This window comes from Sinocyclocheilus anshuiensis, unplaced genomic scaffold (genome assembly GCF_001515605.1).
Source record: "Sinocyclocheilus anshuiensis isolate Anshui unplaced genomic scaffold, SAMN03320099.WGS_v1.1 scaffold506, whole genome shotgun sequence".
Classification (NCBI taxonomy): domain Eukaryota; kingdom Metazoa; phylum Chordata; class Actinopteri; order Cypriniformes; family Cyprinidae; genus Sinocyclocheilus; species Sinocyclocheilus anshuiensis.
In genome coordinates this window covers 321,137-341,432 of record NW_015544144.1, presented here as the reverse complement: position 1 = coordinate 341,432, position 20,296 = coordinate 321,137, and the positions used below count along the sequence as shown (strand labels likewise).

The 20,296-nt window shown below is 39.3% G+C and overlaps 1 protein-coding gene across 1 annotated transcript in view; it reads left to right on the top strand.

Annotated features, from left to right (window-relative positions):
• Nucleotides 1-20,296, top strand: part of LOC107695105 (gamma-aminobutyric acid receptor subunit alpha-3-like) — a 197,728-nt gene that overhangs the window by 88,451 nt on the left and 88,981 nt on the right. Inside the window, exon 5 of the mRNA XM_016494913.1 lies at nucleotides 6,039-6,259. Coding sequence (XP_016350399.1) covers nucleotides 6,039-6,259 — 221 coding nt within the window. The remainder of the gene's footprint in view (nucleotides 1-6,038; nucleotides 6,260-20,296) is intronic.

Below are 20,296 nucleotides of genomic sequence, written 5' to 3'. Positions count from 1 at the left end.
AGCTCTAAAGTGACATTTGGAATTAGTAACTGAGGCTTGAGCTCATCTGTTAAACTGTCAACTTGAGATTTGAATCTGTGCTGGAAGTAGTTCCACGCACTTGTGCTGTCGAACTGTTGCATAAAGGCAATATCACACTCGTAGTCATGGCTCTATATCAGCACAGCTGTGATTACAGAATATACACATCAGGTCATGTGCACTAACATCTAGTGCTTTGTCTCTATGACACGTGTTTGTTCTTTGTCTGACCAGGACAATAGCTCTCTGTACAGCTCGCTGAAAAAGCTTCAAGCAAATGACCCTCATTGGGTTGTAATGTGGGAACATCTATGCTTGTCTGATCACATTCCGATCAAATTTCTGTTCTTCACCAACACCTTGTCATAATCATTCTCATTAACAGTAAACTTCTGTTTCTTGTCCCATTCTGATTTGCCTTGAAGCAATAGTGCTGTATTTATTTGTCACTTTATGAAACCATGTTAGTGCTGACTCATAAGTTAACATCTACATACAGGGAACATCAGTATTGTAGGTACTCACTATGAACAAATGTTATTATTATAAAATATATGCAAATTAGAAAAAACAACCTTGAGCAGAAGTAGTGGTGTACTACACCATCCATCAAAGTGTCATTTCTGATGGGTTTATAGCAAAGGGCCTTTGCAATATTTAAGTTGTACAATATTTGCATGTGTTTTTGTTTTGTCCATGTTTTGTTGAGAAATATTGTCTTTCATGCATAACCCTGTATGCAGTATTAGCAATAATGTATTATTCAGATAGAAGAATGAATGTGTAAAATGTGCATTAATTATAATTATAATATTGATTAATCAATGACCTCACTATGGTGCTTCTGCCTCAACCCTGAAGGGGTCATTTTATGTTATGCACTGTTTAAAAAAAGCACAGTACATAAAGCAGAGTTTTTTTATTAAATAAATTAGAGAAAAAAAATAGAACACTGTTACATCCCGTATTGCTTTTTTATTTCTCTCGCCTCACTCTCACCTCACAGGACCTGTGATTGGATCATGCTTCAGTCAATCATCAATTCTATGCGAAGCTTTGAGGAGCAATCAGACGTTAGTAGGTGCGTATAAAGACCCGGATGCGACGCGAGTTCGGGAGGAGCGTTTGCTTTTCATTTGTTTGATCTCTCACGTTTACTTTGGTGTTTGCTCCTGTTTTTGTTTCTGAATTTGAGTTATTGTGTGTTTGAGTTTACTCTTGTGAAACTTCGTTAGTCAGTGTAGCTAGTGGTGTTCTACGCTGAAGAAGTTTTTTTTGTTTGTTTGTTTTTTTTTTAGCTTGGTTTTTATTGGTGCTAGTTAGTGTTTGTTTTATTATTTTCTTTTATTTAGCACCGCTCTTGTCCCTCACTTTCATTTATTACCTTTGTATATAATTTGTAAATAGATATTTGTTGGGTATTTTTGATGGTATTTGGGGTTTGTTTATATTATTATTATTATCGGGAGCTTTGTAATATTTACTAATTTCTCTACTAAATGCAAAATTCATATTCAGTTTTGTCTCTGCCTGCTTCTTAATTGCACACACCGCACCTCCATAGCAGAGAAAAGTGTTTTAGCTTAAATATCCTTTTATTCATTAAACGTTTTGTTACCTCCCAAAAACCCTAGATGCCAAATAATTAGGGAGATGTAACAAATACAATAGAATAGAATAGAATAGAATAGAATAGGTAAGATTCACTTACAGAACGTAAGCTTCTGGAGGGTGCATAAGTCTGAACTTGCGAGTTTTGGTATATTGGTGCAGAGCCAGTGGTTGTCTTGTAGGCAAACATCAGTACCTTGAATTTGATGTGACCACCTATTGGCAGCCACAACAAACTGATGAAGAGAGGTGTGACGTGGGCTTTCTTTAGCTCATTGAAGATCACTCTCGCTGCTGAATTCTGGATCACAAATGTCCATTCATTTTAGATAAGCAGACCAGTGCCTCCACCCCTCCCAATTGGGCAAGGGTGTGGGAAAAAGTGAAATTAGTGAAGAGGACTGCAGGATTGGCAGTGTCCTCAGGTTTAATCCAGGTCTCATTTAGGGTCATGAGGTTGAGACTCGAATGAGTAGCAATAGATGAAATAAAGTCTGCTTTGTTTACAGCAGACTGACAGTTCCAGACACTAATTGGAATAGAGAATAAAGTAGTAGAGGACATAAGGACAGTACACAGATTGTTAGGATTGCACTGCCTCCAACGAACTGAGCGTGATTTACGAGTGTTAGTAGTAATAGTAGAGATTTGAAAGCACTTAGTGAGTACAATTGACTAAAACAAGCAGATGAGAACCTTACTACTTAGCAAGCGGAAACTGAAAAACCACGTGTGCTGAAGAACAAACGACTTCAGCACACATTTACCATGGTAACCACAGTAAGCAAAACAATGTTTCCTAGCAATGACAACCACGCTAAACATGCTAACTGCTTCTTCTAACAAGTACTTGCAAACACGGTTAATAAGTACTTTACCTGGCTTTGGCCACTCATTACTACGTAGCAAACCAAAACGGAAAAACCACGTTATACGCACAAGAACAAACGTGACTTCAGCACGCGGTTACCATGGTAGACACAGTAAACAAAACAATGTTCCCCTTCAATAGAACTCGCACTGCATCCTCTAGTGGACACTATGGGGAATGCCATCACATAACCACTGTCTGAAGCACATGTGAAAATACTCCAATCCATTGGACCGCACAGCCCGTGGCGTCATTAGCGGTATGCCCCGGAAGTATAAGAGGGCACCTGTTATGCACGTCATCAACTTCTTTGTCTTCAGGAGCCGTCTGTTTGTGTACGTGTAGGAAACACTCTGCAAATCATTTCAGGTAGTTTGAGGACCTGAGATCATGCATGATTGATGCGGTTTGTGCTTGAGTGAGGAGCGTGCACGTTTAGTTTTTGAGGAAACTGAATGCAGTTATTGAGAGGCTTTGCCTTTGATATCTGTGGATTCACGCAACTCATACGTTGTGTATGTGGGTGAGAAGCATGCGCATTAAGCTCTTGAGGGAGTTGAATACGCTCGATGGACTTATTTATTTGTGAATAAGCATGCATGGTGTGCGTTCAACATGTGAGGTGGCATTTGCTCATCATATGCATTTGCTGGACTATTGAGAGGGAAGGTAGCAAGCCTGAGGAACATGTGCTTCAGACACTGGTTATGTGATGGCATTCCCCATAGTGTCCACCATAGGACGCAGTGCGAGTTCCCTTGAAGGGGAACGTCTCGGGTTACACATGTTACCATGGTTCTCTGAGAGGGAACGAGACACTGTGTCCCCTTGCCATGACTAGTTCCTGCCTGTTTCACGTCTCCTTCAGACAAAGAAGTCGATGATGTGAATTACAGCTGCCTTCTTATACTTCCAGGCATGCCGCTAATGACATCACAGGCTGAGTGGTCTAATGGATTGGAGTGTTTTCACAAGTGCTTCAGACACCGGTCATGCTGATGGCATTCCCCATAGTGTCCAATAGAGGACGCAGTGTCTCATTCCCTCTTGGGGAACCATAGTTACATGCGTAGCTTGAGATGTTTCCTAGCAACGACAATGCTTTTTTTGTCATCAGAAGTGTTCGTGGTGCTCCGCGTACAACAGCGCATGCGTGAGGCGAATGTTGAGACAGAACAAGTCAAGTAGGTGAAATTGTGCATGTATAGAGCTCGTCCGTCCGCGCTCATCCACGGTTGAGTTTACTTTGAAAGCTGTGCAGACATGGGGGAATCACGATGCCGACTCAACATCGTATGGACAATGACATCGTCTATCGGCCCAACCCTAGCTGCCAGTTACACACAAACACAAAACACTGAATAGGCATATTTTTTCTTGTTTGGAATGCAATAAAAATTCAATACATGAAACTCACTTATTGACAGATAGCTGTTTTCAAACGCTTAAGTGTGCTTTGTGTGTGTTTGTTTTTATGCATGCTCGCGGCTGTGTGTAACTGTGTAAGTAGATAAATGCACTTGCATCTTTAAAATGCGTTTATGATGTGAAATGCATGTAAACAGTCAGTTATTTCTTAAAGACAGGAAAAAAAACATCTGAATCTGAACGGATTGTGAGCTGCCTAAAGATTCCCACACCTACAGGTTTTCACTGTATATACTGTAAACAGGGAACTAACAGGTAGCATGTTTACATTGTTTACCGTTAAAATTACTATCATTTTTTACTGTGTGGATCTAACTTTAACGTTTCACTTCAAAATAGAAACAGTATTTTTTTTACCATACAAATCTAAATAAATAACAGCACACCACCAACCTGACATATTTTTAATGAATGTCTAAGCTACAAACACTTCTTCTTCCTTAAACAGTATTAAAATATCTTAAATTCATTAAATTTTAAAGAAGTAAAAGTCTTAAATATCTTAAATAGCATTAAAAAATGTATTTAACCATTTGAAGAGGTCTTAAATTTGAGGATGGAAAGACAGAAGACAATTAAGCTAGATTTATTCTGCCGAGTTAAGGGAAACTCTGAGTGAAGTATGTGTGAGTATAATGGAGTGAATCAACAGTAATTTCCCCTCCTCGCTCAAAGCAGTCTGTGATCAGTCCACTCCAACTCCACTCCCTGTTTTTCTGATAAGCAGCGTTAAGTTCCAAGGCCTCGTCCAATGTGTGCCACAGCCTGTCTTAGTGATGAAAAACAATCTGTGATACATGATGCATTTTGAGATTGTGTGGGTTTATTCTGGTATTAAATGGTATTCGTTTTATTTCCTCAGGTTTTATAATCAGTGAATTTGATTGTGAAAATCCTGCTTAACTCATTCCTGTGCTTTCTGATGTAGATGTCATTTGGTGTCAGCTTTCACTTCTTGTGATGTACAGACTACTTCTTGGGAACTGAAGTACTCACAGAACTTTAATCTGAAACAACTTCAGATAGAAATCTGGAGCTTACTAAATAAATGATGTACACCGGCATGCACATGACAAGCATACACGTTTTAATGCTGAAAACTCAACCCGTCATTCACTGAGAAACAGCCGGTATGATTTCTTGCCATCATGGCAAAATATTCTACTGAAGCCTGGAAGGCATTTGTAATGAGTGGTTTTATCTGACTTGTTTTCTCTCTTTGTGCAATAGCTTCTTGAGATTTCTGATTGACTGGGCAACATAGATTCCCGTCTGTTGCTTCCCAAATATCTTTCCAGCAAATTGGACCTTGTGAAGCATGACAAAAAGCTCATAGTTCTTTGATGTAATGCAGAACATAAAACAAAAAAAGAGACATGTCCTGTAATTGTTTGCTGTCACATACTCAGTTACAAGATTCAGTTACAAATCCTACTGAATGATTAATGTGGCGTTCTAAAGATTTCAACATTCATTTTTAACTCCTGAAGAACTTTGAATTTTGCCACTATTTTTATTCATGACATTAGATGACTTATTAAATGTAAGCATATAAGATTTATTTTGATGTTTGTTCCCATAGAGAACCTGTAGAGGGTTACCTCATCAATAATGGAAGCCTTAAAAGATGAGCGATTCTCATCACTGTAGAAGACGCTGTTGATTTGAGACGATTTCTATTCCCAACTCAGCAGAGGTTCAATGAGGACAGTGTCCCCTGGCCTGTGTTAGCAATACGGTCAGAGAGATAACTCTTGGAAAAAGCTTGTTTTATCCCTCCAGCGACAGCTGTGAAAATGCAATAATTTGAGTTTGAACTTTTGAAGGAGCCTTAAGGATCTCGCACCAACAAGGCTGCATCTCTCCTTAAAATGCGATGAATTATTGAAGTGTACAACTGAGAAAAGCATCTCGACCAATCAAGGCCAGCCGAACAGGAAAATCTGTTAAAAGTGAAGTCTGAAAAAAGTCAGAATCTTTTCCTGTTCTTGAGTCATTTGCCGAGATTGGAGAAGAGCTTCACATGCCAGCACACTTGGGGGTCAAGTGAAGTTTAAAAAGGGCTGTCAGAAAGTCTTGACTAATTCTTTTTTTTTTTCTCCTCTAGGAATACACGATTGATGTGTTCTTCCGGCAAAGTTGGCGGGATGAGAGGCTGAAGTTTGATGGGCCTATGCAGGTTCTTCCACTTAACAACTTGCTCGCCAGCAAGATTTGGACTCCAGATACTTTCTTCCACAATGGGAAGAAGTCAGTAGCCCACAATATGACTACACCCAATAAACTTCTGCGGCTGGTAGACAACGGAACTCTTCTCTACACAATGAGGTAAGACTTCAAAACTTGGTAGTCTCTGTGAAGGACTTGATGCATGTTGAACAACTTCATTTAGTGTTTTGCATAGTTTCTGCTTCCAGTCTACAATGCAAGCAATTGATCTAGTTTCGTAACACCACTCAAATGCAAACTACACCACCAAATGGTGAACTTGTGCATCATACAAGTATTCTCCTATCTGGCTTCTTGAATCTATGCTTTGGGGCGATTTTGAATTAAGCTGGACAGCAGGTTGTCAAATTTAAAACAAATTCTGCCTGATTTCTCCAGCCCTTTCAGATGAGCTGGCAGAGGTAGACTAATGCCTTCTTATCGATGGCGGACTCCGGATGAACGGGACGTTGGGGAGCTGGCCCAGCCTGTGACCCAAGCACCCCAAGTGCTTGATGAATGAGTCAGGAAATTGAATTGTGACTAGCTTGGCCAAGAGCTGTCCAGAGCAATGTGTTCAGCTGCCAGAGACAGAGTAGGCCAATTCCACCAGCCATTTTGACACAGCACCTGGGCTGCTCATGCAGTCACTATGAGAGATTGGTCATCTGTATCTCTGAGCTAGGATGGGTTTTATCTTTTCAAATCTTTAACCTCATCCCGAATGTAATAAATGGCCATCAACCTAAAGGAAAAGGGTGCTGCATCATCATATTGCCACTAATTTATCTGAACACAATAACCTTGAAGTTTCCCATAACATAAAAAGAAAAAGCTTTCTCTTGAAAGTATGAGGAATGAAGATTCTTGAAGCGCTGCAGAAATGGTTGTGAGAAACTGCTATATGCTTGAAAAGATTTCCAGATCTATGCTAGATGTTGATCTGCACGCATGCAATTGATTAAAATAGAGAAGTTCTTGCTGACTCTGCTGTTTTCAGAGTTTAACAGTAACACGCCTCATGCATTAAACATGCATGAATTTCACATCTACAATGTGTACATAGCTTAAAAATATTCATGAAATCCTTTTATGCTGAAGTAAGAGAGTGCACTTGCCAGGGAGCCAATAACGTAGCACAGTAACACTTGCTAATTCATCATACGCAATAGTCTGGATACATTACATTTTAACCATGCAAGATACAGTACTGTGTCAAAAACAGCACTTTCCAGTGATTTAAAGTTTATTTTCTCGTCACAAGTTAATATACTGTTTTCTGTTAGCACTTTTTTGCTCACATAAGGTGTTAAATCTCAGCAAAACTGGATTTAGTTACTTATTCACCCTATCTCCGGTCTGTCATCTCAAGCATTTGAATTAAACGATACGTAAGCTTTAATCAGAACTGCAAACCTTAGCGTTTTCCAATTCATAATAGTGCTTGTTTACAGGGATTATGGCCATAATGAAGGTGTCACGTGAAATAGACCCTATGTGGTGGCACACTAGATAGGGAAGGGCGATGCTGCTCCGTTCTCTTCTAGGCCCTGTCTCATATGAATTAATTTAATATGGCTTCAGTGCTCCCCAGGCTAAGAATAACATTTGAATTTGGATGCTTTAATGAAGGCTTGTCACTCTCATTGTGTTTGCCCGCGGGGATAGCATGGTGCAGAAGAGTTGTTAGCTAGAGCTCCCAGGGACAAGAACGGTGATGTTTCTGGACCATTTTGGGCAAAGACATAATTGCATTGTTGAAGTGCATGGTTTATTTGGCGATGCCTCTCATGCTTTTTTAGAATTTCACAGAGGCTAATTTCCCCAAAAAAAACAAACAAAAAAAAGTCTTAAGGGATTGTAATTGTCTCTGATTATCTTTTGGAAGTGAACATATCATGTACATGTCCCAGCCAATTATTGGGCATTTTATAAAGTTGCTTTTTTTCTGCACTCAGTAAGTTGTTATCTCTCAAACCTTTTTTTTTTTTTTTGAAAAAGATTGAGAGACATTGCCATATAAACCATTCACATTTACATTCATGCATTTTTATCCAAAGCAACTTGCACTGCATTCAAGGTTCATACATTCTGTCAATGCATGTGTTCCTTGGGAATCAAACCTATGACCTTGCCATTGCAACCTCAATTTGCAACTGGTTGAGCTTAGCTGCAGGAATGCCCCATTTTAGGCCTTTTGAGTCAAAAGTAAGACTCAGGTACAGGACTTCCAGCCTTTCCAATTTATCACCATGTTGTAACAACAAATATGGCATCCTTGTCCCTTAAGTGTTGCCACAACATCTCACTGTGTACCATGTGTAGCACTTGCTAATGTTAAATTTGAAAAATGAAAAATGAAGATTTTTGATGCAGCTTTTAAAATGTCCTTGGCCTGTTTAGTGTAGCACATTGTAAAGCCCCATTTGTGTTTTCGTGTTGAGTTATGAGAAAAGAAAGAGAAGCTAAATTATCAATCATGGTTTATTGACTTCTTACAGAAGCAAGTCTGTTTTGGGCTCTTTGTTGTGGTAGTCTTTTCAAGTGAAGTCAGTGTCAACCCTTTCCCCTTTCTTTTTTACACAGTCTACAATGTGTTTTTAAATGCATTAAAGAATAGTCGGTCCAGGGTCATGCTGTAGAAAATGTGGAAACGAGAATCTCATTGGCTTAAGGATTCAGATTCAAGGGGTTTTGCTAACATTATATATATAAAAAGTGTGTGTATATATATATATATATATATATATTATAATCATTGAATAAAAACAAAATAACAAAAAATTGAAAAGCATTTAAAAAAAAAGATTCTTACATTTTCCAAATAAACTTTAAGTGGTTCTTTCTAATGTAGAGGTTTTGTTTTATGTGACTACATGCACATATTGACACAATAAAAGTATTTATTTTCACTATTACCCACCCTTTTAAAATCCATTTTGTAGTTGTTTATCGACCCCCAGGACCACAAGGTAACTTATTGGATGAATTAGATGTGCTGCTCTCAACCTTTCCTGAGGATGGTACTCCCCTAGTTATGCTTGGAGACTTCAACATCCACCTAGATAAACCTCAGGCTGCAGACTTCCACACTCTGCTTGCCTCTTTTGATCTCAAGAGAGTGTTACTTTTTGTGTGCAAAAGAAAAGAAAAAAAACAACTTAATTCAACAATTCGTCTCCTCCGTGTATGCTGTATGCTGTTCTCTGTCAGCTGCGTCACGCCAGATCTGTTTCCTACGTGTTGTTGTGATTTGATCTGAACGGAAACAGCATGATGCAGCTGACACAGAACAGCATACACTGTTTACAGGGTGACGCAGAGGAGACGAATTGTTGAATAAAGTATTTTTTTTTTCTTTTGCATACAAAAAGTATTCTCGTAGCTTCGTATAATTGCGGTTGAACCACCGAAATTCAGGTACTGATACCGGTACCATACCAGTTAAAATGTGAACGGTACCCAACCCTATTGGTAGGGTGATCTGGGTTGTTAGTAGGGTGATCTGATGGTTTGCAGGGTGCTCTGGGTGGTTGGTAGGGTGATCTGGTGATTTTGTAGGGTGATATGGTGGTTTTTGTAGGTTGTTCTGGGTAAGTCAGTCACTTCTGTGTATCAATCACTCCTATATTCCTTCTCTGCTAATGTCTCCACTGCTAAAAGGACATACTATCATAACAAAATTAACAATTCGTCTAACTCTCGCATACTCTATAAAACATTTTCCTCGCTCATTTGTCCTCCTCTTCCCACTCCTTCATCAACTCTAACAGCTGACGACTTTGCCACATTCTTCATTAATAAAATTACAAACCTCAGTGGTCTCCCGGTTTTGGAAAGTTCTGTAGACAGATCGGGGCCTCGACGAGTCTGTGTTCAGGTTTTCACCCTCAGACCAATGGGCAGTCCGAGCGAGCCAACCAGGATCTCGAGAGAGCTCTCCGCTGTCTGGCATCACATAGTCCGAGCTCCTGGAGTCAACAGCTACCGTGGGTCGAATATTCCCACAATTCCCTTCCTGTATCGTCCACAGGTATGTCTCCCTTTCAATGTTCCATGGGTTATCAACCACCTCTTTTCTCTGCTCAGGAACCCGAAGCTGCGGTCTCGTCTGCCTTGGCCTTCGTCCGTCGGTGTCGGAGGAGAGGAGTTGGATACCGGGCCGGCACATTCTGGATCAGACTCTGGTCGAGGACTTCCGTCGGCGACGAGGTGAGCCCCTCCTGGGTACGCCAGGTGGCGTTCCTGGGGGGGGAGGTACTGTCATGACTTCGGTCTGATCAGCAGGTTGTTGTTTTTTGTCTGTTTTGACAGTTCGCCATGTGCTCATTCTCTTCGTGGTTTCCCTCCCCATCGTTATCTTATTAACTACTTTAGCTGCCGTCACACCTGTGGCTTGTTTATTCCTTAATTCTCCCTCCTTTTAAGTTCCCCTCGTGTGTAGTCTTGTGTCTGACCGTTGTGGTGTGAACACGCTACTCTTCGTTCGTGACCTACTACCAGTCTTGAGTTCTTGTCCTGCCGTGTTTTCATAGGCTCCAAGTACAGTTTAGTGTTTTCAGTTTGTCTTTTCCGCTCGCTCTCTGCCTCTCGTTTCACCAGTTTTCTGTTCCCCAGTTCCTGCCCTGGCATTACCAGAACCGCGCTTCGCGGCCTCTCCTCTCCTGCCCCTCTCGGTGCACTCTACAAGGAACTCTCTGCCCTGACGTTGTGTCAGTACCGACGCTTGGACTCTGTGTGCTTATAGCACTTGCATATCATTGCTCTTTTGTTGATTTTGATTGCTTCTATTGTCCTCATTTGTAAGTCGCTTTGGATAAAAGCGTCTGCTAAATGACTAAATGTAAATGTAAATATTTTAGATTCCACTGTAAATGATTTGTCTGAAACTTATGGCTGCAGTTATTCACATATTTCACATGGCCAAGGTGACAAAGGACCATGAAATCAAAATGATAATAGTGAAATCATCAGGTATGCTGTTCATTTAACCTTGTATTAAAGCATGTCACAATAATTGCTAACACAACAACTTTTCTGGCATACAGTAGAGGTGCCTTGGCCATTATATGTCATGATTAACTAGGTCTAGGGCAAAGCTGTATGAATGATTTCTAAACATTCAGCATCGATCTGTATTCAGTAAGGAAGATGGTGCAGAGTTGACTCTGAATATATGAGCACAGAGAGCAAACCACACACAAAGTAATATAAGAGCCAGATCAATATTTACTATGTAAAGTTTAAAAGTATTTGCACTTTGTAAAGTTTATAAAGAGCAAATATTCCCAACAATAATGTAGTTATGATAAGACAATTCGGTTTGAACTAAAGTGGCAACATCAAACAGGATTTTCCTTACTCTTTAAGAGAGTTGTATTGTACCATGTAGACTCTAACATTCATAATTGTAAATTAATCTACAGAAATGTAACTGAAATCGGCATAATTATAATTGACGTATGGCTGCATACAGTATATCAGTGCCTATAAAGTATTCAACAACTTTGCATGCAAAAGTAATAGTGCCCCTGCTAAGTCGTTAGCCAATCAATATAGGAATCAATTTAAATATAGCACAGCACTATCTCAGCATGTTTAGCATTAGATTGTAGATGATGCAGGTTTTCACACTGAAATATCATGTGCTACATTGGTTCAACTATTTAAATTTTCTCCAATGACTTTTCCCTGCAAAATAAACAAATCTCACCTCTGCTGAAAAAGCTGTCCACCATCTTAAATCAAATACTTTTTCTCTGGCTTTGGAAAGCACATATTACTACTGTGACAATTCCAGTGTCCTGGAGGGATAATGGAATGTTGCATGTCTGTTTGCTTTAGAGTTAGAAACACAGAATGCAGTGCTCTATAATATTTTAATTCCATAAATGAGTTGTTAATTGAAACATGGGGGTTTTGCAGCTGTTTTGGCCCAGAGCATTATTTTTCAGTGATCATAAACTACTGCATGGTAAATGAGAATCTAATAGATATTTAACTGTTAAATTTGTACTAAAACTGCATAACCTTCCTTCCCACCCAGTGAGCTCCATAGCCTCGAATCAGTTGGTTAGCACATTGTAGTCTAGTGCCATTTTATACCTTTTAAGCATTAAGTCTATTTATAATGCAAGTAAAGGTTTCTTTCTCTAAAAAGTCATAATTTAGTTTTACATAACCTACTCCGCCTTCTCTCAGAGAGTGGAATAGGTTGGAATACTGCACCTTTTTGACACCTATATGTAAATTATGTCTGTAAGGGTAGGGACACACCATACCAATGCCAAAGAACTAGCACTGAGGAAAGCCGACTGTGGCATTGCCTTGCATCGCCTGTGTTGTGGCAAAACAAAAACGTTGCACTAGAACACACTAGACAGACTACAGCCGACAGCTAACTAGCGTTTGCATGAGAACATAAAAAATATATAACAGCCTATATGTAGCCTATATCATATATGGGTCTCCTTGGCGTCAAAATGTTTAAAAGACCAACTAGAGATGGAGCTTTACATTAAGAATGTTGTAGCATGTGAAATCAAAGTTTTATTTCAAAAGAGCAAGAAAATACTGCTTTTCATTATATTTTTTACAATATAAATTTTGGTCTAGATAAAAATGTTATATGTTAGTACATGTTTTCATTTAATTGCGGTACGTGTAGCCGTAAGCTCTTCTCTCGGACAGGAAACAGGAAATATGTAGGAAGAAAATCAATATGCCAAGACACAAAAGGAACAAGACATTTGATTGTTGCTTTGTTTTCTGAGACAGACAGTGTGCCACAATCTCATTAAATCTGGGGTCAACATTACACTTGTGATGATGTGCCGACCTCCAGTATGCCATTGAACATTGCCTGGAATGGCTGTGAAAGGTTAAACATTGACTGAAAGACAACTTGAGGTTGCTCATTCATTGTCTATGCTGTCTGATCTAAACCTGTGGCAGCAATATTGAATAACAACAGAAGCCAAATAAGCCATCCTCCTCAGCTCATTTAAAAAACGCAGCTTATCACAACATTCAGAATAAATGGCTAAATAAAACTGTCAAGATATGGCCAGGTCATAACTTTAAAAATAAAAACAAATTAAAAAAAGATACATCTGTCTACAAAAATGAAACAGAAGCCTATTTTGTAGGACACTGTGATACTTTTTTTTTTTTTTTTGGACAATAAAGCAAATTTAAACTCCGCTTTCTTATTTTCTCTCATATTCAATACTACAATGTGAAAAAGTCTGAATCTCATTATAGAGATTTTTCACAAAACAATGAGAAAAGACCTCACGATGTTGTGGAAGCAAGCTAAAATGGTATATGGTTGCTTCAGCAAATGCATTTTCTTGTCTCAGTTGCTTTTGTTAAAACTATTTGGTTTAGGGTAGGATTTAGTGTAGGTGGTACATTATTTTCAAATACAACAGAGCATTAACCTTTTTAACGCCACTCACTGGACATTTAACTTTTAAAGTATTGATGCAACAAAATAATCAAAGTCAAACCTGAGCACAAGCATACTTTTTTTCGGAGTGAAAGATGACCATTTTTCACCTTTAGTTGTTTAGTGCTTTTCATGAAACATATCATTTCAAAGCAGCTTTACAAAGTAAAGTGTGTCAAAGTAATGTCTATATGGCAGAAATGTACAGTTCTACGATACAGTTATATTATTTCTTTGTGAGATTCACTCATTTACTTTTGCAGTGAAACAAATGCAGGGTATCTCTGCTGTGTCTTTACCATGCTAAGGTGAAGTGATGATAAGGAGGGGGAACATATACACAAACATACCGCAGCACTGCAGAGAACACTTTCCAAAAGGCAAATCTGTCCAGTGTATCAGCACCATTGGCATTTAACAGACATGTGGGCCTGTAAGACATGAGAGAGCTCCATCTATTACAGGTGTGTGCTAAACTGACAAGATGAGGAAATATGCGGTCCTCCCATCCTCTTTTCTTTGGCAATACGTTATATACTGTGCCCCATACGCTGTCAGCCCCACCTCCATGCAAAACTGGATGAGTGATGATTAATTTAAGTTCCCATTTGAATAGTTGGAGGGGCAAAGAGAGACAGAGGTGAGAATATTTGATGAAGTGTGGCACTCATATACAGAAGCCATGCTGAAAATTAATGTGGAGAGGGATTCATTGCCGAGTGGAGACAGGTTGATGCCAGACCGCTTCTTGATCCACCCATGTTTTCATTCGAGACAAACAGCCAATAGCAAACCGCATTGTTAATGAACTTGTAGTTTACAAATAGTTACATTTATTAAAAATTACAGCTAAAGTATTCACGTTTCTTGATTATTTTTGACACCAGAACGAAATAGTTCACCCAAAAATGTAAGTAAAATCTGTCATCATTTCTTTGAATGAATGAATGAATGATGCATTTATATAGCGCTTTACTGTGTATTGTTGTACACCCAAAGCGCTTTACAATCATGTGGGGGGGTCTCTTGCTCAACCACCACCAGTGTGCAGCATCCACTTGGATGATGCGACGGCAGCCACAGGACAGCAGCGCCAGTGCGCTCACCACACACCAGCTACAGGTGGAGAGGAGAGAAAGTCATAGACTTTCTATGTGTATTTCTTTACTCTAATGGTGTTCCTAACCCATATTACTTTCTTTGTTCTATGAAATATTAAAGTATCATAAAAATAGTCCATAAAACTATAATTCAAGACTTAAATTAGACATTAACATAGAAAAATGTTAATATACAATCAGCCAGTCATATTCGCAATATGAGTCCTGATCAGCACCCAATGCGAAATGCAATGGTCTTGTCGCACTGAAAGGGTTTATTTTGCTATAATGATCAGATGACTGTAGGCTACATTATCCAGTTTATTACACGGCTATTTACCAAATAAATATGTAGACATGAAGATGTCAGACTTTGTTCCGTGTTTTGTGTGTGTTTTGCTCCCCATGTGTTTCCATGCCATTATTTGGTCCTTCCTGTTCCTGTCCTAATTGTTTCCAATTTGTTCCAGGTGTGTCTAGTTATTATCCTCGTTTCCCTGTGTATTTTAGCTCGAGTCTGTGCAGTCTGTCTTTGTCTGGAATTGAACGTCTTCACGTCTGTCAGTGTTTGTATCCCTGCGGTTTTGGTTTTATTAAAGTCTATGTTGAGCATCTCCTTGTCTCCTTGTTCCCTTGCTCCTTGAGAAACTGTGACAGAAATACTGATTTGAGTTAATTTTGTCACTTTGCCTATTTTTTTTTTTATCTTAAAGATTCTGCTAAGAAAAAAAAAATGGCCCAACAACAATACAAACACTGCAACAATATTATCATACCATTAAAACTGAAGTCATCTGAGGTAATTTTCAATTAAATTGATAACTTTACTACTGCAAGATAATGGCAGCAAAGATGCAAGATGGCAGCAGTTGTGTTTCTATGAATTGAGTCTGTGGTACAAAAGACATAGAAGTGGCGCATGTTCAGTTTACCAGATGATCCATTTGTACACAGCTCCTCCATAGCATGACTGATCAATCAAGTAATCCAAAAAGTCATGTAAAAATCATGGATAATCATCTCTCCCAGCGGGGGTAGTAGAAATCACATCACATTTCTAAACAGAGCAGCTAAATAGGACAGAAAGGGCACTTTAGCATTGGCAATTAAAGGGGCAGAGGCTCGAGCTCAATCGCTCCCCTCCTCCTCTTTCAGCAGGATATTGCACTCTGCAAAAATTGTTCAGGAATGAATTGAGGAAATTAATTAATTGTGCCTGCTTCACTACAACACATGCTCACTGCATCGCATAATATTACGGTGGATTAGAACAGTCTGAACTGCTGCTGATGACAAACAACAAGACAGTGAAAGAACAAATTAATTATGACCAATTATCCATCCCTCTAAAACATAAATAAATAAATCTTAATACCTTTCACCTACACAGTAGATCTGCAGTCTTTGTGGTGCAGGAAGTTCAACTGCACATATTCCAGGATAATGTGTAGGAACATGCCTAACCAGACAACCAAACAAACAAAATGTGACTTTGTGAAACAGACTGTTGCAGTCTAATCTTAACACAAAGAAGCATTTTTTTTTTCATCTTGACTGAAGGGGTGGGACAGTACAGGGTGCATCACCCCCTTGAGAAACCGACCCTTGTATATTTTGCACTAGTCACATAAACTACTTTTGCTAGTGTTTTACAATTTATAGCATCAGCATGCTTGTGGATAAGCTTATCAGTATGTTTCTGGCATGCTAGAAATTATGAGATATAATGAGCAGAAGAGTGGGGAATGAAATCTGAAAATAACACAAGCCAGACTTGAATGCAGACTCAATATTCCGGAGGACATGCGCTAATCCCTTATTGTGATGATTGTTTTTGGCCAGCCCATTTAATCCGTTTCTTCAGATTCTTTTGTACTCTACTCATGTAGTCTATATGTTTGCCCTCACCGTCAATGTCATCAGGGAGACATTTAAGGCACACTCTTCCATATGATCCTGCCCAGAATGAAAGAGAAGATTCTGCTTTTCTCCCCGTGGTTGAGTTAACGCTCCCTGACCTCACAGTGACATTCACATTTTGCCTGGGAATCCAGCCACGGCAGTTTGTTAACTTGGGATTAGCCGGCGGATGAGTTCACAGAAAGAAGCCTGCCTCTCCTTCACAGCTTCAGTCCCAACGCTGGCTCCATCCCAGCACTCAATACCAAGCTTGCTCAGGTTAGGATTTAATTGCATGTTCAGAGCTATAACAGGCGCTGTCTTTGGAGAGTGCTGGCGGACTGCCATCGGAGAGCCAATACTGACGTCTAACCCCCTGCATTGGGAGGAAAGTCACTGGGGCAGCATACTGTGTGTTCGGATTGGGAGCAAAAAGAGCAAGAATGGATGTTCCATTATGCTTTAGGTGACTAACAATTTTACTCTTGGGGTCTTATGTGCTTCTGGGGGAGTTGGGCTGAATATAGGGCATACCGTGTGCTTGCTCTTGCACTGTGTGGTTGTCAGTGTTGTTAACAAAACCTATTATTTTGTCACCTGTGCCTGACACTATGAAGGGTCTGCACTGCTGTCAACTACTGGCTTCAAAAAATACTCAACAACAGCCTTTTGGTTTTTTAATGATGTTCAAACCACACTGTCAGAAAAAAAAGTGCACAGTGCACAAAGAAAAATCTATTTGATAACCTGTTCATCTTTTTATTTACTTAGACTTAGACTTAGTTCTGCCTGCGCCGTGTGGCGCATTTGGCACCAAGGAGTCTCCAGCAGGCTTGGTCGATCGCAACGGTTTCGGATTCATCCCATGATAGATCAACGGTGAATAGGTCTTTGTAGGCCTGGGTTTTGACACAAATTTCATGGATTGCTTCGATTCGGATTCACAAGCTTGCAATTCGATTTGATTCTATTTCCGATTCCAATTGATATTGATTATTTTGGATATATATCAGGTACAGTTCATGGCAAATTTTCTCAAGGAAAAACTAATCTCTCAACTAACACTGTAAAATATACATGAGAGTCAGTTGGTACTACATTACTATAATATTGAATGTTAAAATTAACTTATTTGTATTCAAACGCTTAAATTGCACTCAATGAAGTTTTTATAATAATAAAGTTACAATTACATAAATATATTTCTACTTCGTTTTTTTAAATATAAACATTCACATTGTGGCTGTCATAAAAACTTGACTGATTTATTCAGACATAAATTAAACATTTAAGAACAGTAAAAATTATAATGAAAATGTTTCTGCTCCTCTCTAGAGTTCTTTTTTTTTTTACCTAACCAGTTTATGGTCACCGGATATGTTTTACTGAGGTAAATGTAATGTTACGTGACATTGTTTACAAGCTATTATATTGACGTCTTTTTGTGTTTGAAACTAATTGAGTTATTACACGAGACAGGATATGGATTTCGGTAAGTTGTACCCTTTCTTTTAACATACCTTCTGATATTTATTCATGTTTATTTCGTGCTGAAACTGGTATTAACTGGTATCGCTACAGCGATCTGTCCACATTAAACAGGGCCAAAATGGCATTTATTGTTTGAATATTGCAATAAAATGGACAGAATTATCAAAAGTAACAAAGCACAAAACTAATTGCGATATTGGATGGGAGGTGCGCTACAATATTCTGTTTGATAACTGAAAACAGGCTAGATTAATTGATTCTTGGGATTTAAGAATCGATATCGTTTCATAAAAATTAGAATCGATTAATATCGAGGAAACAATATTTTTTCCCAGCCCTAGGTCTTTGATGAATGTACGCCGCCATGTTTGTCTCGATTAACTTCTTAATCAAAACTTCCTTGCTTCTGCTTCCCATGGAGAGGCGCCCACAACATGGCCATCTTTGGTAATCGTTCCTGAGGTAGGTGAAGAATATGGCCCGTGAAATGAAAATGGCACTCGGTGGCGATATCTGCCAAAGGGCCAGTAGCAGTTATTCTCTGTATTTCTTTGTTGCTAATATGGTCGCGATATGAGAGTATTTGTTGAAAACATCATTGTTGAAAGACGTTTAGACGTTTGGTGATGCTTTCTGATGATTTCCAGGTTTCACTTGCATAAATGGCTGTGGAAATGACGATCAAATTTAGAAGTCTGATTTTTTCCTCCCAGGACGATTGTATTAGATGTCCAGGGGTGCGTTTCCCAAAAGCATCATTAGCTAACTATGGTGGTTCATTCCATTGAACTCTATTGGTAAACAACGGAACTTGCGACCATAGTTCCTTTTGGGAAATGCACCCCAGATCGGCAGTAGTCGCCACATAACCGCTGTGGCCTTCCCAAGTCGCATGACAAAATCCATAACGAGAAGAATATTAGAATCAAAGTTATTCCAGTTTTCAAATGCTGTTTTGTTTAAAATAATTTTTAAACATTTGTCTAATTAATATTTATTTTAGTTTTCAAACACTTCATTTTATTATAACATTTCAAGTTGAGTAAATTAATGTTTAATGTAACAATGAGCATTTTTATAAATTATCGTTAACCTAGAGTAATAATTTTTTAACATATCATTGTTCATTGTTAGTTTATCTGGATAGCTGAGAGGGTGATGTCTATTTCCTTCTCTGTATTCAGATAATAATTGTATACCTGTTTGCTATGCTGTTGTATTTTCTTGTTAAAAAGCATCAACGCAGATTCTGACAACTATGCAAACATGTTCACATAGTTGTAAGCTAGACATTTAGCAACTATCAAGACAAATGCTGCATCACTGTGTGGTATGGTGCCTGCAACGCATCCTGCCGCAAGACACTTCAACGCATAGTGAGAGCAGCTGAGAAGATCGTTGGTGCCTCTCTCCCCTCCCTCCAGGACATTTACAACACCCGTCTCACACGCAAAGCCCTCTGCATTGCAGGGGATCCCACCCACCCAACACACAGCTTCTTTAGTCTGCTGCCATCAGGGAGGAGACTGCGGAGTCTCCAGGCCAGGACCAGCAGACTGAAGGACAGCTTCATCCATCAGGCTGTCAGGAAGCTGAACTCCCTCCCGACCTTGCCCCCCCTCCCCTCTTTTGCCCCACGCACCACTGAACTCTGACGGACTCTCCCCCTCCCCCCTCCCAAATACACACACACACTGTCACTTTAATCAGTCTAAATAAGCTCTTTTTGCACTACAAATCATTATATCTGCACTGTTGTTTAGAGTAACGCAATTTCAATTCTCTGTGTGTATGTGCTGTACATGTGGAAGAATTGACAATAAAGCAGACTTGACTTGAAATGTATGCTTTCAGTGAGCACTAAAATAGACAAGTCAGCACTTTTAAGCAATTTTTTTACACCCTTCTCAGAAATTCACTGGAAGTGCAGACACTTAATTGATCTTTAAAGTGCTATTTCTGTCCTGTGGCATCAAAAAGTGCAAAACGGTCATATGCTCAAAAAATCTGACGACATACCTGGCCGTGTACTGAGAGACTGTGCTGCACAGCTGACAGATATCCTAACAGATATCTTCAACACCTCACTGAGCCAGGCAGTCATCCCCACATGTCTCAAATCCACAACAATCATACCGGTACCAAAGAAATCACCTGTGTCCTGTCTAAACGACTACCGTCCCATAGCACTGACTCCAATCATGATGAAGTGCTTTG